The 19,699-nt window shown below is 43.0% G+C and overlaps 1 protein-coding gene across 1 annotated transcript in view; it reads right to left on the bottom strand.

Annotated features, from left to right (window-relative positions):
- The window catches only part of COG5 (component of oligomeric golgi complex 5), a 498,415-nt gene that overhangs the window by 457 nt on the left and 478,259 nt on the right, over nucleotides 1–19,699 (bottom strand). Inside the window, exon 21 of the mRNA XM_063448101.1 lies at nucleotides 14,731–14,810. Within this exon, the coding sequence (XP_063304171.1) occupies nucleotides 14,731–14,810 (80 nt within the window). The remainder of the gene's footprint in view (nucleotides 1–14,730; nucleotides 14,811–19,699) is intronic.

Here is a 19,699-nt window from a genome sequence, read left to right as displayed (position 1 = left end):
CGATTAATATTACTTTTTGGTTATATTGTCCAATTCCCTGTTCCAGAGACCACTTAGAATTGCACACAAGAATAATTTTTGTTTGGGATAGAGCTCTTAACAAAGGTGCATCCTAGCACTGAAACGTGCGTTGGGCTAGTTCCCACTACTGTGGATTCTTTTAGATTAGGACTACTGCTGGATGTTTTTCTATCCCAATCTCTCTTAGGAAACTATGGGTTGACTGGGGGAATCTAATTGAGAACTATACAGCTAATATCTTAGCTCAGTTTAGAACTATCTTCTTAGACAGTTTACTTTGAGATGGCTGGTTGAGACAGTCAGAACAGGGAGAAACTTACAAATTACTTCTAATATTTTAAATTGCCTTGAAGCTACATAATACTGAACACTTCTCCCTGAGGTGGCTGAGTGTTACTATAAAAGCTAGAGCAGGAATTATCCTGCAAATACGTCCAATATCTATTTGAACCAGTACTCTGCTCTAGATATTATACAAGAGCTTTCTGCTACGCTTGGTATTTGGAGCACTATATTGTGGGAGGGATTTTCCCCTTGTCGGTTTAGACACCTATCTGGAGTCCTATCATTACAGCTGCTTTTTATGGCTCCTGACCAATTTGGTGTCTATATAGCATACTAGGCTCCTACTATAACATATTTTGTTTATCTACATCTGTAGAGGCGCAATAATATTCTTGTATACCACCGAGCGAGCTATATTCACGGCTTGCAGTAAAAAAAATGAACTAGCTTATGATACTATGAACTGTTGGCATATTGTAATCGGGGAGTAATTTACTGCTACTCTGTGTACTTTCATTGCTAACTTCCCGATTGATCTATAACAAAAATCTGGGGCACGCTGCTTTGTACTTCCCCAAATATTCCTAAACCTTGCCATCACTAAATGTACTCATTTTTCTACACCTAAGGTACATAGAAGTATATCTCTTTGAATTTATACATTGTACCAGATATACCCATATTGTAAGTTACTTATAACTCTACTTGCAGGGTGTTCTCCACTTCATATATACTCAGAAATCTTACTATTATACCTCTTTGATAATATCCACTTTCTACCAGTTTCTGACTCACACCGGCATTTTGTTGCAACCTTTTTTCAACACTATATCAAACCTGTCTCAGTCTGTATTTCCATCTACGTGGATAGCTAACTATTTGGATATCATTGATCTAAGCACTAGCAGCTGGTCCTATTTTAACTATTTATTTTTCCTTTTTTGCACTTTATACTCACACTGTTAATTTATCCCTTTTTTTTTTGCTTCTTACCCAATTAGGGATTTATTAAAATTATAGTTCTTTTTTTTCTCTCTAATAAAAAAGGCACTCTTTCGCCTGTTACTGGCAGAGCAGCCCACATAAGGGTATTAGGACGGATATTGGGTTCACTCTTTAATTAACCCATTCCAGTCTTCCTTTCTATGTCTATTTTGGGTTATGCCCTAAGTACCCTACAACCATTTCAACTTTGGTGAAAGCTCTTTTTTCTCTCGCTATCTATTTATTTTTTCATTGTTAGCAAGTCTGTCATTGATTCTTCTCAGATCTTGATGATCTGAGCCAATCCATTGCTTTCCTACAGGAAACCATTGGAAGACTATTGCACAGCGCGGCAAAACACTGAATCAATGCATCTCTTTGGGGAACGTGCAGTGCATGGAGATACTGAAAGTCGGTGCAGCACTGGACTAGGAAGCACCTCTAGTGGCTGTTTAAGTGACTGCCACTAAAGGTGTTACTTGCCAGCAATGTAAACACTGCTTCTTAACAATCAGAAGCCTCCACGACCTGCATGTTTACCTTGAACGGTGATACTAGTCAGGCGGACTACCTGACAACTCAGACAGTACCCCTTTGGCAAATCCGGCCCTTCCGGGCCATGTGTTGGTGATGACATCGCGATCACATAACCTGATCGGCAGTTTAAATCACTGCCTGGGTTGTCAGGTAGATACATTTGGGAGTACAGGACAACACCCCATTTTTGAACTCCTCCCTGTCACAGGTGCCTCATTCCAGGGCCCTATTTAACCTTGCCTTGCAGAGAGTCCAAGGAAGAAGGATTTCCCAAGTAAGTGGATGAAGTAAGTTCCCAAGTAAGGCATTAGTTTAGTTAAGTAGGACCTTCCAAAATGGGGTACATTCAGGGCCGGACTGGGGATACAAAGCAGCCCTGGAAAAAAAAATCTATGCCAGCCCCATAAGTCATTGTGCCATATATTGTCGCATGTAATATGTAAGGCTATGTCTTGCCACCCCAGATGATTGAGTAATATATATATATATATATATATATTGCTTTTTCGAATATAAAATATTGGTCCTTTCAGAGTAAAACATTTAATTATACAGTAAACATACTCACAACATGCAGACACAGACAATCTCACTGGCACACACAAGCTCATTGATACACAGCCTCATAGACAAACAATTTCACTAATATACATAAGCTCATTGACATAAAAACACAAGCTCACTCACTAGCAGGCACACACACACATGCAAGCAAGCGAGCTCACTAGCAGGCGCACACACACACAGCTTAATGTAGTGGTTCTGGTGTCTATAGCCTGTCCCTGCAGGCTTTTGAATGTAAACACTGACTTTTCAGAGAAAAGGCAGTGTTTACATTGCTTCCTAGTGACACCTCTAGTGACAGACACTCAGACGGTCACTAGAGGCGCTTCCTGTGTCAGTGCGGATTGGCTGAGATCATCAAGCTTGATGATCTCAGTCATAGAGGCAGGGCCAGTCGAGGGGAGACCAGCACGACATTGGAAAAAAAAAAAAAAGGTGAGTAAAACACTTTTTAAAAACACACACAGACACCACGACTGACACACACACCATGACAGACACACCATCACACACCATGATACAGACACACCGTGACATACACACACACGACACAGACAGACAGACACACACACACACACACACACACACACACCATGACACAGACAAACACACACCATGACACAGACACACACCATGACACAGACAGACACACACACACACACTCCCACTGACATACATACTTGTTGCTACCTGTGTGGGTGGGCAGACAGATATGTGTGCTGGCGGCCGCAGGGAGAACTTGAATGGCGGCCGCAGGGGAAGCTCTTCTTCTCTGCTCCCTTGCAGCTTAATGAGACCGGGGCCGGAATATGATGTCATATTCCGGCCCTGGTCTCTTTCTAGCGCGCGGGGGAGCAGAGACAGAACAGCCTGCTCCCCCAGTGGCCGCCAGAAGAGCTTCCCCTGCGGCCGCAGGTCACCGAAATGTCTCTCTGGCCCCAGGTGCCGACGGCCCACCGGGAAATTTCCCGGTAGGCCAGTCCGGCCCTGGGTACATTTACGCAGGCCATTCAATGTATGATCATGTACTGTAACTAAACCCCTTCATTATTGTAGCCAAGATGAGGTGTTTTCAAAACCTGTTACATTCTGTGAGCTTTGATATATATATAAATTTAATTCTACATGTATATTTAGGTATTATTCTTGCATAATTATGCATAATTATGTCCCACTTAGTCTTCTGAGAAACTGCAATGATTACTTTGCAGGACTAACACTGCCACTAGTGACTGTCAATCAGACAGCCACTAGAGGCGCTTCCCGGATTCTAACGCACTCTGAGTCCCTTAAACAATGCTGAATGTCCTCACACTCTGTATGAGGACATCCGACATCAATGAAAACCACATAGCAAAGCATTGAAGCAATGCTTTCCTATGGGGAGGGCCTAAAGCTCTCTCAGTGCTCACTGCGCATGCACATTAGGTCCCCCTGTCGGATGACATCGGAGGAGGCGGAATGGCAATCCAGCGATGGAATCAGGTAAGTGACTAAAGGATTTTTTTTTTAACCCCTTATATGCGTGGGGGATGGACTAGAGGGCACTATAGTGTTAGGAATACTGATTTGTATTCCTAACACTATAGAATCACTTTAATTATTGTCAGAGCATGAAACTTTCCATTATCCTTAACGCTGTTATTTTGCAGTATTACCCTTTTGCCAGCTAAACTCACAAGGATTTAATTGTCGGAGGTGTAGCGGAGACTTGGATTTAACAGGGACTCTTCACCGCTGGATCCACCAAAGTAAACTCAGGAACAAGTAAAACACCCCAAAAAATATATCCCACCTCCTCCCCAGCAACTGGACGACAGACAGTTCTGGTAGTACAACTGGAATGTTTTATTTATTTTTTTTGTCAATCAGTTTATTTATTTAAGGCATATGTGATGGGGTACAGAAGAGAAAACATGGGAAATGCACGGGTAATTTACAGCATTGGGTTTAAGACATCAGTAATGTATCACATTTCTTGGTTGGTAATGCCTCATTTTTGTTTTTTATTATTTGAGAACTAGAGAAAGTTTGCGTTTGGTCATAAGCTGAACTTAAGTAGAGTAAGATTAGCTAAAATGGCACCGCCTAGGTCTAATCAAGTCAGGTGTACAAGGTGATACGATGTGTGGTTTAGTAGTGTGATTGTACAATATAGGCGTGTCGTGCCACGTTTTTGGGCAGTCCGGTTATGAGATTAGACGATTATGGTATGTCAGTGTGACTCAGTACCATTCTAGCGTAAATTCATGCATACAGAGGTGACTGTATAGTCAGGCTAGTACGTTTTGCCCACTATTAGAGTGAGCTCAGAATGAACAGTAAGTGCCAACTGTGGGGTGGCTCTGCGGTTCCGTCAGGTTTCTGACTATGGACCTATGGTGTGTTATGATTGCGTGTGAGGGGCTACTTGTAGACTTCCCTGCCTCCTCTGTCGGGTTGGGCTTCTTGGTGTGGTATGTTTGAGCTGGAGAGAGCGTTTGTCTCTGTGGGCTCGGGTGTTGATGGAGCGTGGAGGTGCAAATGGGTTTAATTGTATGTAGCCCCCGCAGCCTAACTACCAGAGGTGCTGCTCTGCTGGGGCGTGCAGGCGACCCCCCTGCGAGGTGTGTCAGCCTTCGCCTGAATGGCTAGGCGCTGGTGGTGTTGTGCGGGATTCATGGGGCGTGTCTGCGGGGGGTAGGAGGGGTGCTTTTGTTGTTCCGCTACAAGGTGTGAGTGTGAGTGTGGGAGTAGGGCCGTATCCTGTCGATTTGAGGTGGGCTATGCAGCGCATCTAGTGGTAGTGGTTGCTAGATGTGCGCAGGTTCTATCCTGTAGAGTGGGGACTTAGAGGCTACATTTAAGCCTAGTTATACATCAGTGAATGTGAATTAGGCAGGCCAACATAAACATATAACAACCTCTTACAGATTAAAGATAAAGAGAAAAAATACAGTAAAATTGTAGTTGTAGGATTTTTAAGTCCTGAATATGCCTCCGCTGGAGGGGTTAAGTGCCCTGCGTCAGACCGGTCTCCAGAGGCGGTCGTTGTTCTGTGTTCTGGGAGCTCCCAGCCCGTGGGACAAAGGGAGTGATGCGTTCCGGGTCCCATCTATCCGTGGTCGGTCTCCGAGGTGGGATAGCAGCGATCGGGATGTCCAGTTCCAGTGTTTCTAGGAACGCGGGTGCGCCTTCCATTGAGGCGAGTGTGTGCATAGTTCCGTTCCGTTTCACTGTCAGTGAGCCGTTGGTCCCCCACCTGTATTCAATGCTCGCCGATCTCAAGCTGCTGGTGAGCGGGTTTTTCTCCAGGTGAGGGTGGCTCTAGTGAGGTCCTGGAAAAAAGTCAATGTGGTTCCTTCGAATGCCAGAGGTGTTTTCCCTTTGAGAGCTACCATGAGCTGTATTTTGTCTTGCACTGTTGGGCACTTTAGTATCACGTCTCGGGCGATATTTGTGGGTGTCCTGGCGGATGAGGGTAGACGGTAGATCTCTGCTGTGGCTAGTTTTTTTGCTGTAGCTGGAGGCAAGATTGTGGCCAGGAGGCGTCTGGAGAAGTGTGGTAGTTCTTTCGATGAGATTTCAGCAGGGATGCCCCTTATCTTTATGTTAGTGCGCCTTTGCCGGTCCTCTAGAGCAGTGTGCTGTGCAGTCATGTCTCTTTGGTGTGTATAGATTTTCTGCACTGACTCTTGTAGCTCAGACAGGTGGTCTTTCATGCTTGTGATGTGTTTTTCTGATGCTTGCACCCGATCAGTAACGGCTTTGATATCTTTTTTAATGGGAGCGAGTTCCGCCGCCAGGATCTTGTGGAAGTCCGTCAGCAGGGTTTTTAGGTCCTGCCTGGTGATAGGGGCCGTGTCAGCCGGGTCATCCGGCAGTTTTGGGGACTCTGCTCGGGTGTCTGTGGAGGCCTCTGGGTCTGGGTGATGGGAGTGAGTGCCGAGGCGCGGGGATTCAGCAGGGGCGGTAGTGGCCTGCGTAGGCCGTTGAAACATGGCCCCGATGTCCCTGCTGTCTGTGGCGTGTAGTGGTCGTTGGGAGCGACGTCCCATGGCTGGCATGTGTATCGGTGAGTCTGTCAGGTTGGGGGCTGCCCCGTCCCGCACTTGCCTTGCCGCTGCACCGCTCAGGATTGCCGCCAGGCCTGCGTACGACAGCGTGGGATAGGCCTTTTTTCTCTGCCCGGTCTGATGGCTGGCCGCGAAGAACGGCATCTACCGACACCGGGTGAGTTAAGGGGTCTTGGTGCCCACTTTTTGTAGCTGGATGGGTCACTTGTCGCCTGATATTCCCTGGATTTAGCGAGGTATGTGGAGGAGCTAACAGGAATGGCGTCTCTCCCAACTGGAATGTTTTAATCTGGCCAGGTGGCCTGTTTATATACAAAATCTGAGTACAGTGAACATGCCCAAGACACACACAAACACACCCACAGCATGCCCAAGAAATACAGTGTCACTACTCAGCATAAAACTTAAAATATGAAAAACACATAAAAAAAACCAAAACATTTCCCACATAGGCATCCCCACAGTCTATACATCCCTGGATAGCCTGAATCTGAGCACCCAACTTGTCCAAATAGCGCTCAGATCCCACGAACACAGCCAGATCTCAGATCTTATACTGTATAGGAAAAAGCTGTGTTGATATCTCCACTGTTGGGGTATATTTACCTTTTTCTGCCTCACCTATTTCACATTCATTCACTATATGAAACATTATATATGCTAAGTGATATACACCTAACGGTGTTTCTTTCAATTTGTATGCGCTGCACACTTCTTTGTGTTTTGTGTACTCTTATAGCTTTGCCTCCGCTATTTCCTCATTGCAAGCATCTCTGCTAAACGACGAGGATTCCGTTTTGCATGAATTTCTGCAGTGCCCGGCAGCCACAGACTTCTTGCATCATAACCATTTCAATCCATTGATGTTGTTATGGTGCCTACAGTGTCCCTTTAAAGTCAAGCAGCAATTCACACAATTAAGGTCAGATGGCATATACATGCCAGTGATAATAAATGAGCACCAATAAAAATAAATATGCACAACTTTGTGTGATGCATTGCAAAGCATTTGGCATGAAACCAGGATGTTGCTTGTTCAAAACCCAGAGTATTTATCTCTTCTACAATAGCTACTCCTAAACATGGAAGCAGATGTGTTAAAATATAGCAAGGCATTAATTACCTTAATGTATGCACTTTACAAATAACATGAGACTGCATGGTACAGTAGTGCCTGATGACTGCAAGAAATTAAAATGTAATCAGGATGACATTTCCTATTAAAAGGAGACAGGATGAATAAGTCACCCTAATTAGTAATAAGACCGCTACATATTTATGATATGTAGGATATAGTAGCATTTTTTTCAGATATTTAAGTCAGAAGCAGTTTTCAAACTCCTGCAGATGTTGCTCCAAATCAGGAGTTTTGTGTAAATTAGAATAATTAATGAGACACTGCCACCACCGGGACACACAATAATGCTCCTCTGAGGATGTGTCTGAATAATCCTTGCAGACATAATGCTGCAATTATGCAAACCAATACTGTGCAAGAGAAACAGTAGCATCGAAGCAAATCTTGCTACATTTCCATGGACCAAGGACTTGGCTTCTAAATCTGCCTGTTTGTCCAACCTCCCAGAGTATAGAAAACATACAACAGGCTTATAGTTAATGACCTGTAGAAGATATCGCTTGCGGAGACATTTCATACATTAGGAGACTGGGGTCAGCATCCACAGGGACTACACTTCATCATGAAATGTGCTCATTATTTAAAGCAGTGGTATTTAGCCTCAGATATAGAATGATTTAGAAAATTAAGAAACTGATGAATAGTAATATTCACACACAAAGACTAGATAATAAAACTAATAATAAAAACAGCTGTCCTACGAGATCCCTTTGTTGGCTTTAAGATTAACAAATATTTTAAGGCATCAACAAAGCAAATGGTTCTTTGCATCACAGAACAGTCTGTTTACAATCTTGAATTTTATTCCTTGAAATAAATGCTGGTATAGCAGTAGCTAAGTGCACCTGTATGTCTGATTAGATTCAGCATCAAAGAGAACCTAAGGTTTGTTTTTTTAACAACTATATATTTAGCCATGGGGTACATTTTTGTTTCCTATTTGTCAAAACAATCTGCTTTTTCTCTGTTCATTTTGATTTACATGATATGAATGCACAGTGTGGCAAATGGTGCAAATCCGTGGCATTCCATGATGCTTTGAATGTGTTTGCACTCAAACAAAATCATGCAGGCCTGTGTCATTTCCCAGAAGTGCTGCAGAAATAAGCACTAGTGTGTGTTAAAACCAATTCAAGCCAGTGTCATTTATAATTACATAATAAAATAAGCTGAACAAACTGAGGTCCACCAAGTTCTGCCTCTAACACTTCTGTATTGCTGGTGTTGATCCAAAAGAAAGCAAACAAATCCAATATGAAGTGATTACAAATTTTGCGACAAAATTAGAAGACAATCTTTCCTGACTACAAAATAATAGTCTTTATTTAATAAATAAAAAAAAGAAAGCTATCTAGATGTTTAAAAATCTGTACAGAAACTGATGAAACAACCTCTTTAAGCAGAGCATTCCACATCCTAATTGTTCTTAAAGCATAGACACATGTGACGGCAGATAAGAACCATTCGGCCCATCTAGTCTGCCCAGTTTGCTAAATACTTTCATTAGTCCCTGGCCTTATCTTATAGTTAGGATAGCCTTATGCCTATCCCACGCATGCTTAAACTCCTTTACTGTGTTAACCTCTACCACTTCAGCTGGAAGGCTATTCCATACATCCACTACCCTCTCAGTAAAGTAATACTTCCTGATATTATTTTTAAACCTTTGTCCCTCTAATTTTAGACTATGTCCTCTTGTTGTGGTAGTTTTTCTTCTTTTAAATATAGTCTCCTCCTTTACTGTGTTGATTCCCTTTATGTATTTAAATGTTTCTATCATATCCCCCCTGTCTCGTCTTTCCTCCAAGCTATACATGTTAAGATCCTTTAACCTTTCCTGGTAAGTTTTATCCTGTAATCCATGAACTTTCCTTCTCTGAGCTCTCTCTAAAGTATCAATATCCTTCTGAAGATACGAACTTCTTGTTAGGTAGAGTAAATCTTTCTAGTCTAAATGGGTAACCTCCTTTGTACAGTGTTATTAACAAACAGCAAGTTCACATTTTCTAGTCTTTCTTCAAATCTAAACATTACATTCAGATTATCCATTTTGTAGCCCGCTTCTACATTCTCTCTATTTTATATTCTATTCGAAATTATTTAAAATGCTTTAGATGGTTTCTCTAAAAAAAAAAAAAAAATCACCCAGAGATAATATGAAACTTTCAAAAACACATGTATTTTTAAAAAAATAAAATAGATAAAGTATACCAGTTTAAACAACCCTTAGTGCATCAGTGTAAAATATAAATATAAACCACGTTATTTTGGACTTTTGCTGATGATGTAATTTCCGAAACGACATCATGATAAAAAGCCGGAAATGACGTTGCGTAAAGGATTAATGACCTGAAATGAGAGAAACCTGTTGTCTGTTTACCTATAACATAAATACTACAGAGGTGGAGGAAGTCGGACCTTAATGGAAGAAGGCAAAAAGTTACTGTATTATCACGTTTCCTGCATTTTGTTCCTGGGTTACTATTTTAGGTGGCAAGGACTATTATATTTTGGACTGCTTTTCAGATCTATATCCATCCTATAAGTACCAAGTGATGCATACAGTGGTTTATTTATTATTTATTTATATATGTATGCTTTAATCTGGGCCATGGGAGTGATATTCCTATTTCCACCTAGAGTTGCATTTGTGTATACAGTTCACACTATGTGTCTTTTTAATTTAGCCTTTTATGTATCTTATCTATGTTACCAGTATTTTAAACTATGTATACATTTATATTTATATTTTACATGGGTCTTGCACTGATGCACTAATAGTTGTTTAAACTGGAATATTTTATATTTTTATGATTCTTTAAATGTTGGGGAACACTTAGATATACCAGTTTCACATTATATTTGGCACTATTACATTTAAGAAGCGCCTTACACACTTCATTACACTTTTGCTACATTTCTTTTTATGTTTCCATTTAAAAATCCTTTTAATATCCCTTTGACAAGACACTGCTACTCCATACATGCCAGCTAGCATTTTAAAAAGCAACTATGTGGTGGCCAACCAAGCAACCGAACAGACGTCTAAAAGAGGAGTTCCGCTTAAACTGCTCAAAAAAAGAGAACTTATACCAATATACCCGCTCCCACACATTCACACCCCACGCCCCCACACCCAGAAACAACCATGGGGCGAAAGAACAAAAAAAAAAAAACAAGCAACAAGAGGCATCGAAAATGCCTGACATTAGGCTCTCATTTGAGAGGCCAACTCCTCGCACGCCTGCTAAGATGGCGCCGGAGGCTCAGAGCGATGGAGAAGCCTCAGTGGAATCCAAAGACGAGCAGGAGGAACAGGCTTCCACATCAGGAAGCAGTATGCACTCGGAATCAGAGGCAGAGGGAGATTCATTGCCGGCGACACGGAGAGACATTAGAAACCTCCTGCAGGACTTCAGGAAGGTGTGGAAGGCAGACCTCAAAGGAGCCCAAGCGGATCTGGGTAAGCTCACAAATAGAGTAACCGATCTAGAGACAAGGGAGGCGGCACGAGATACTCGAATACAGGCCACCCACGACCAGATGGAGAAAATGAAAACCCAGATCCAGAAACTTACCTGAACGGTGACTGTGCAGGATTCCAGGCACAGGCGCCGCAACATCCGAGTCAGAGGGGTTCCTGAGCACATTGGGGGACCAGAGCTACTCCCCTTCCTGCAAAGAATGGTGACAGCCATGGGCCTAAAGAGAGGGGAGAGCAACCCGCTGCTGGTGTCAGCGTTCAGTATACGCAAATCGGCATCGGCTCCCGCGGAAGCACCAAGAGACCTCATAGCAGTAATATCTGATGTGGCAGCAAGGTCTGCACTGGCAACATCAACTTTGAGGGCAGCTCGATAACGATATATGCAGACCTACCGTTCGCGGTATTGACGGAGAAAAGGAAACTGTCCCCAACTGCAAAACGACTGCGAGACGCAAAAATTAAATACCGATGGGGGATGGACGGAACATTGGAAGTCCCAGGAGACAACATGGTGACTACACTAGATTCAACCGGTGACCCGGAAGCCTTCCTTCAGAGTCTACATCAGTCAAGGCCACCACAGAAGACCACACAGCTAGCAGGAATAAACGAACATGGCACCCCTAGAGTCTTTGCCCAGAGACTGCATATATTGACACCAGGGGAATCTACCCAACGCAGGAGAGTGGAGATAAAACGCCTAGCTCCGATATAGGGGACTTTGCTCACCATACCCGCCTTACAACCGACACATAGACCTTACATAACAATCAGTCCTACACACAGGGCCCAAAGTCTGCACTCAAAACATACATGTCCAACACACAAGTACATAATGCACAAAGGTTTGTCCCTCTTGATAACCCTGACATAATCAGTAACACCATACCACGTTATATGTTTGTTAAAATGTTATGGTCTATGAGACACATTGAATGCCACAAACCATATGTGAAGGCACAACATTGTCATGTTATTATGACTCATATATTGGAAAAGTGTTTTATTGTATATAAAACTCCAATAAAATATATATAAAAAAAAACAAAACAAAATAGCAACTATGTGATTTTGAGGTTCTACCCCTGATGTTTAACTAGTATAACTTGTATAAGACCTATCTTCTGTTGTGTTGCTCCCAGGTTATGCGTTGTTTTTTTTTTTTTTTTTGCTTCATTGACATTCATCATGCTTGTACCATGTTTTCAAGCAATCAAAAGAGTTTACTCTTCACATATTTATCAATGGCAACCATACAGATGCCCTTACTTTAAATACAACCACAACTTAAACCAGCTATATCAGGGGTAGGCAACCTACGGCACTAGTGCCATGCATGGCACTCGAGGTGTCTTTGCACGGCACTCAAGGCTGCTAGAGCCAAACAGGCTCTGACCTATCAGATATCTGCTAATCCGAAAAGGTAGTGAAGGACAATCCTCAATTTATGCATTGCAGCACGTAGAGGAAGTAATCTCAGATCACTTCCTCCCAGCACTTCTGAATAGGAATCCACACTGTAGTAGAGCAGCTCGCAGTTGCTGTTGCAGCTCCTATCCCTGACATTCCAGTGGCCGGCCTAGTCCCCACTGGAAGCCACCCACACTGCTAGATATACACAGAAATGCAGAATAACCCTCCCCTCATACAAATAATACGGACAGCCCACACACAAACATGCACACAACCCGCAAACGAAACACCACTAACAATCCATATACATGCACACAACCCCACATGCAATACCCCAAACAGCCCCCACACACTACCAAACACACACTGTGACATATCCATCCACACACATACACAATTCCACAAGCAGCCCCCATACACAGCCCACATTCATATGTATCATACACAATACCATAAACTACTCATAAACATATACAATATAATAGCTCGTATACGCAGGGCCGTCTTTAACGCGGGGCAAACTGGCCAGCTGCACCGTGAGCCCTGCTGGCCTCCACTATTTCTTACCCTCTGGCCGGTAATCCGCACACTAAGGAGGCCCACCGCGTTGCCCATGCGCAAAGGACCACCTGGTGGGCTTCTGTCAGCAGGGGCCCCGTCGCACGCTGAGGCGCTTTAACAGCGCGAGCGGGCCCCTTGCTTTTCGGCAGCAGGCTGGGAGGAAGTGACGACCGCGCATCATTTCCTCCCACAAAGAGAAAGAAGAGTAGGCCGATTGGAGGGGGGCTGGCCGAGAGCTCTAGACTCGAACTCCCAACACCTTCAGCCACCAGCAGGAAAGGTAGGAAACTGGAGGGTGGGTTTTAAAGTGTATGTCTGTGTCAGTATGTCTGTCAGTGTGTGTGTGTGTCTGTGTGTGTGTTAGTATGTCTGTGTGTGTGTGTCATCTGTGTGTGTCAGTATATCTGTGTGTCAGTATGTGTCAGTATGTCTTTGTGTGTGTCAGTATGTCTGTGTGTGTGTCAGTATGTTTGTATGCCAGCATGTCTGTGTATGTATCTGTGTGTGTGTGCGCATTTCAGTGTGTATAGATCTGTGTGTGTGTGTGTGTGTGTGTGTGTGTGTGTGCATACATCTCAGCATTCACACACTAACACTACACACAAATACACCCCTGCATTCAAATTTCAACACTACGTACAAACACATGTCTGTGTTACACACCAAAATTATATGTAAATACACCCCTGCATTCAAAAACCAACACTACACAAATACATGCTTGCAATCACGCCAACACCACATACAAACATATTCCATACAAAAACCTGTTTACATTCAAACACAAAAACTGCTTAGTGCTAAATACAGACCTGCAAACATAGGTAAATGGTAGAGCCCCAACTGTCAATGCATTTTTGGAGTTGCACGACAGATGGAGATCTACCATTTAATCACCCGTGCAACAGGGAGACCCCCAAAAATTCTTGCACCTCTCTACTTTAGGTCCGCCACTGTGTTGAGATGGAGGACGTGATTGCATGCCTGAGGAGGGGGGGCAGGGTCCAGGGAGCCCCAAGCAAATGCTTTGCCCAGGGTCCAGTCACTATTAAAGACGGCCCTGCTTATACGCATAATACAACGATACAAAGCAATTACAGTAAAAATAACACAAGCAGAATACGGCAGCATACACCCCTCGATTAAAAAAAATTAATAAATAGGACCGGCACGCTATGGGACATCACAATCCTGTATCGGCACAGTGCTGCTAAAAGGTTGCCTACCCCTGAGCTATATAGTATAAAGTCATGCAGAGAGACTCATGATTATATAATGTAAGGAACCAACTATACTGAACAGAAGACTTTTTTTTTTGCCAACTTGGCTATCTTAGCAAAAGTGTTTTTACTCACGTAGTCCATTCTGAATGTACTTCACCTTATTCAGTGAATAAACCATTAGCATTTTTGAATGGCTCTACAAACTACAACAGAATCAAATGGAGCTGTATTTTTTCTGTATTTATATTGTTTCCTAAAAATATACTTTTGTCAGTACAGTTAATACTCTCAAATATATGGAAAATATATAAACCATTGATGAAAGTAAAACATCATGAACAGCACACATTCAAGCAGTCTGTGATGTAAAGTCAGTTAGTAGTCTCTAAAATTGGTAAAAGCACTCTGGGTGGCCGCAATGGGTTACTCTTATTCACCATGGTATAAATAGTGCAGATTTACCTGATAAGAGCCAGCCTGTCCTTCTCAGATGGGTGATCGTCCAACCACTGCGAGTAACGAGCAACTGACCATTCAGCTCTCTGGGAAAAAAGGAGATTACATAAAATACTTGCAAAATCAATATCATATCTTTTAACACAAGGAATATTGTTAAAAGGCAGCTTTGTGAACCACCTTTAAGTTTATAAATCCAAATACAACTTGAAAGGATAGACTCTAGATCAAGAATGTTAAACTCGTGGCCCACAATAGACATTGTTGCAGCCCAGCGAACCGCGAGTACATGCTTGGTGTTAAAGCAAAGGAGGCACCTGCTTTACCCATATTGCAGGTGCCTTCTCTGCTAACACTTACCCGGCCAGGGAGGAGGGCCAGCGAAGGAGCTCAGTGTTCCTGCTCCTCACTGCACCCTCAGCGCGCCGTCTGTAGTAAAGCCGGGCGCCGGAATATGACGTCATATTCCGGCACCCAGCATCACTAAACTGCGAGCAAGGGAGCAGTGAGGAGCAGATAGAAGAGTCCCCACATCGGCTCCCAAAGGTAGGGAGCAATAAAGAAAATGATGTGTGTGCAAGAATATGTAAATTAATCTGTCAGTGTGTGTGTGTGTCTGTCAGTGAGTATGTCTGTCTGTGAGTGTGTCTGTCAGTGAGTATGTCTGTGAGTATGGCTGTCTGTGACACCCTAACTGGAAACTCCAGTACACTCTGCTCAACGACCCCTCTGTCATCCCCCAACTAACCAAAACCATTACCCAATACTTTCAGGATAGCCCTAGCAGCTAAATGCAAAAAGCAGAGGGATAACCAAATTAACACACTCATATCCAGTGGTGTATCCTCGTTTTGTGCTGCCCTAGGTAAACCAGGTAAAGATCCCATGAATGCGGCAGTTACAGACTGAAACTACTTCTGAGGGGACTGATCCACCCCGGTCAATCAGGTTTCGTACCAGAAAGAGAAAGGAAACCTAACACAAACAAATTACTCAGTATCGTATACCTCCCCAAACTTCAACGCAAAAATAGCTTACTGCTCTTCATAGATGCCAAGAAGGCTTTTGACAGGATGGATTGGTCCCTACTCATAGAGACCCTATGGGGACTAGGTTTTGGCCCTAACTGGATTAGCAGGATAAGAGCCATCTACTCCACCCCTAGTGCCCGGATCAGAATATGGTCAGCTGTCTGATCCAGTACATATCCACAATGGAACGAGGCAAGGTTGCCCCCTATCCCCCCTCCTTTTTATCCTTATAATGGGGCCATTCCTACAGGGCATTCACAACAACCCACACATACAGGGCATCACTGCAAATAAACAGGAGTTCAACGTGGCAACATTCGCCGATGACCTGCTCTTCACAATTACTAACCCTTTATCCTCCATGCCCCATCTCCTCGAGGAAATCTCACAGTATAACTCCATCTCAAATGTACTTGTTAACTAGTCTAAAAGTGAAATACTGCCCTTGCACCTTAACCAACCTACCATCGCCAAGATAAAACAAAGATATCAGTTCCATCGGGCAACAGAGGTTGTCCAGTACCTAGGGGTTAAACTTTCACGAAACTTACTTAAGACATACGATCTAAACTTCCCCGCTCTGCTCCACTCCATCACCTCCCTCCTGACATCCTGGGACAAACCCATATTTAGCTGGCTCAGCCGAGTGCACATCCTAAAAATGAATGTCCTACCTAAACTATTGTATTCACTACAAATCCTGCCAATAGCAATGCCCAAAATCTCTTCTCCTCTATTAACAAATTATTCAGCACCTTCATCTGGGCACATACTCACCCCAGACTGTCCCTCAAGATCCTAATGGCCCCTAAAACTTGAGGGGGATTGGGTCTCCCAGATATAGAAACTTACCATAAAGCAGTGACCCTCACAAGGCTCTATGACTGGACAAACCCCCTTAACAAGGCCCACTTCCTCCACCTGGAAAAAATAGGATTCCAGGTGCCCGCTTTCACAGTGCCATGGCAAGAGAAACATCGAGAAATCATCAAACCCACATACCTCTCCCACGCTAAAAATTTGGCAAACGATTAGAGGCCTCCCTAGCCTCTCCCCGCATCCCTCACCGCTTTACCCAATTACACATAATCCACAATTTCGCCCAGGCATGGACCCCTCACGATTCAACACCTTACATGACACCAATTACCTTACTCTCGAGAAGGTACTAGACAAACAAGGCATGAAACCAACTGGGGAGGTCCTGATCGCCTCAAGCCCATCCACGATACAAACCTTCTGCTACTGCTACTTTTATTAATATTGCATGTATACTTTTAAAGTTATAAGAATTGTATGAAAGCTGTATTTTCCTGCCTGTGATAATTACATTAACCCATTGTGTACAGTAATTCTATCAAAGGCAGAGGGGAGGATTTTGCTGGAATGAAGGGGAGTGTTTAACTGCATTGTACGTTGTTGATTGGTTGCAAAGTGTACAGTTTCAGTGCCCCACAAGGTCCACGTGGGTGGTAACCTTGCTGGGAAACCTGTATATAAGCAGGAATAAACGCTCATTGGAGTAATTTCTTCTTGACCCTCAACACGTAGTCTTGTCTCATGATTGGAGGGGACAGCTATACTCACACTGGGGATTGCTATGCTCTGCATACTCTCCGGAGCTTTAATCACTTAGCTCTTTTAAGAGCTTGTTCCTGATACGCTCTCCTGGAGGAGAGGTCTCTCCCACACGGTCCTGGACGAGACAAGCTGATCCAGGGTGAACAGAAGACGTCGAGACTCCAGTTAAGCTACGGCGGTTGTGGAGTCTGCGGTGGTTGTGGTGTCCGGTGCTGTGCTTGTGGTCCTCGGTGCAAGCTAGGAAGCGTCCATCAACGGAAGGTACTCGGTCGGAGTACAGGTGATTCCGTTACAGTTCCTGACACACCTAACTTCAGATCTGGACAACTATTTACCAAAATATCCCTGGTGGGGACTATACAATCCATGCGCAGATATTTGAGTGACTTAATGCTCTATCAAATGTGAATATATTTTTGTACTGCATCACATATTTATGTTTACAGTGACCACTATTGGATGTTTTCTTCTTCTTTCATATACCTACCTGTACATCAAGATATTCGCCTCATAAGTTATATCTATCAGTGGGGATTGTACCGCTATCAGTGGGGATTGTACCGCTACAAGCAATCTTAGTAAGAGCTAGTTTAAGCTCCATAACATGTGAGTGCTACCTTATATACTACTGTTGTGAGTCCTATTTTTCTTCCAAAACAGTCTGTACTATTATTTGTCATTTTGTTTCTCCCTATATATATTTGCAAGTACCTTTACCAAGATCCAACATTCCCCAAGAATTCAGAAAAAAAAAAAAAAAAAAACTGGGATTGCGATATTTGGACTGTGAATATTTGGACTTTTTTTTATATTATTATTATTCTATTATTTTACACCTTTTGGCGCAACCAGTTTTTTTGTATTTTAAGTTATACGCAGTACCTAAATAGCAAGGCTTGTTATTAAGCATATTCAGCATATTCATTGCATATTATGAATTCTACAAGCAGGAGAGATATTTTGTGTTAGTTATTGTTTTTCCCACCTTTTGTAAATTTGTATTTAAGTTATTATAAGTTCCTGTATGTTTTCCGATATGATTGAATTATTTGTATTATACAGAGTTTGTCACAGCAAGTTTAATGAAATGTGCATATGGGCTTGTCCTGAAAAAAAAAATAGTTAGTTCATTGTGGAACTGTGTGTCCCTTGTGGATTTGTTCAGTGATCCCAGTAACAAAGTCTTCAGACCTGGTGGCTGGCTGCGTGGTTCCTGTACCCCAGGACAGGTTAAAAAAAAAAACAACTATGCCTGAGAGCCACAAGTGTCTTTATAAAGACAGTAGCTGATCACACTGCAGGCAGTGGTGTTGATAATTGCATGGGAGAGGAACAGAAGAAGCAAAGGCAGAAGGGACAATACCTGCCTGGAAGAAGAGAGCTGATCAGGTGAAAAAATTCCTGAGAGACCTTAGTCAATTAAATAAATTTAAAAAACAGGGAACATGGAGGTTTCGTTTTTTTTTGTTTTATAAATGTCACCAAAACTTTAAAGCATCACCCAAAAATGATTTATGAGAATTTCATAAAGATACATTTATTTCAACATTTCAATGAAATTCCAACACAGTCAAAATACATCATGAGATATAATAGGCAATATTTTGTCATATGATAAAATAGTAATTTAACAAAAGGAGGAGCTTCCGTCCTCTGGTTTTGTCAGGTCTCACAGTTGTCATGGCAAGACAATATCTATAGAGGCTCCTGTGATCTTGCAGGATCCGCCATAGACAGCAGTGTTGCACTCTAGCACTAACATTGAAGTGGGCTTCTAGTGAATAAATCTCCAGGAACTGAAGGGAAAAGATGGCGGGGCATGTGGGAGACAGCCCCAGGCAGGTCCGGACTTGGAAAAAAATTTGGCCCACGTATTTTTGCATCACAGGAGCCCATTGAGAACAGGATGAGGCAAAGGAGAGGGTGTTTTGTCATCCCCAATAACAAACACACCCCCTCTCAAAGTGAGCATGTTGGTTCAATGCGTAGAGCTCTGCTGAAGAGCTCTCGCATGAGAAAAAGGCCCTGTAGAGAGTGAGAGAGAGTGTGTGTGTGTGTATAGTGAGTATGTGCATTGGTGCTATAGTGTATGTGATGTAGTGTGAATAGGGGTTGTGTTTAGGGAATGGAGTGTGTTTGCTTACAGGGGATTTAGTGTGTGCATGGGAGATTCAGAGTGTGTATGTAAAAAATGTAGTGTGTGTTTAGGTGGTGCAGGGTGTGCCTATAGGGGAACTATTGTGTGGAGAACCCACAGTGTGTATAAGGGTTCTAGTGTGTATGTGTAGAAGATACAGAGTTGTGTAGGTGATCTAGTGTGTAAGGGGTGCAGTGTGTGTGTGTGTGTGTGTGTGAGAGGTGCA

The sequence above is a fragment of the Pelobates fuscus genome, chromosome 3 (assembly GCF_036172605.1).
Source record: "Pelobates fuscus isolate aPelFus1 chromosome 3, aPelFus1.pri, whole genome shotgun sequence".
Taxonomy (NCBI): Eukaryota; Metazoa; Chordata; class Amphibia; order Anura; family Pelobatidae; genus Pelobates; species Pelobates fuscus.
This window is presented reverse-complemented; position numbering and strand designations above follow the sequence as displayed.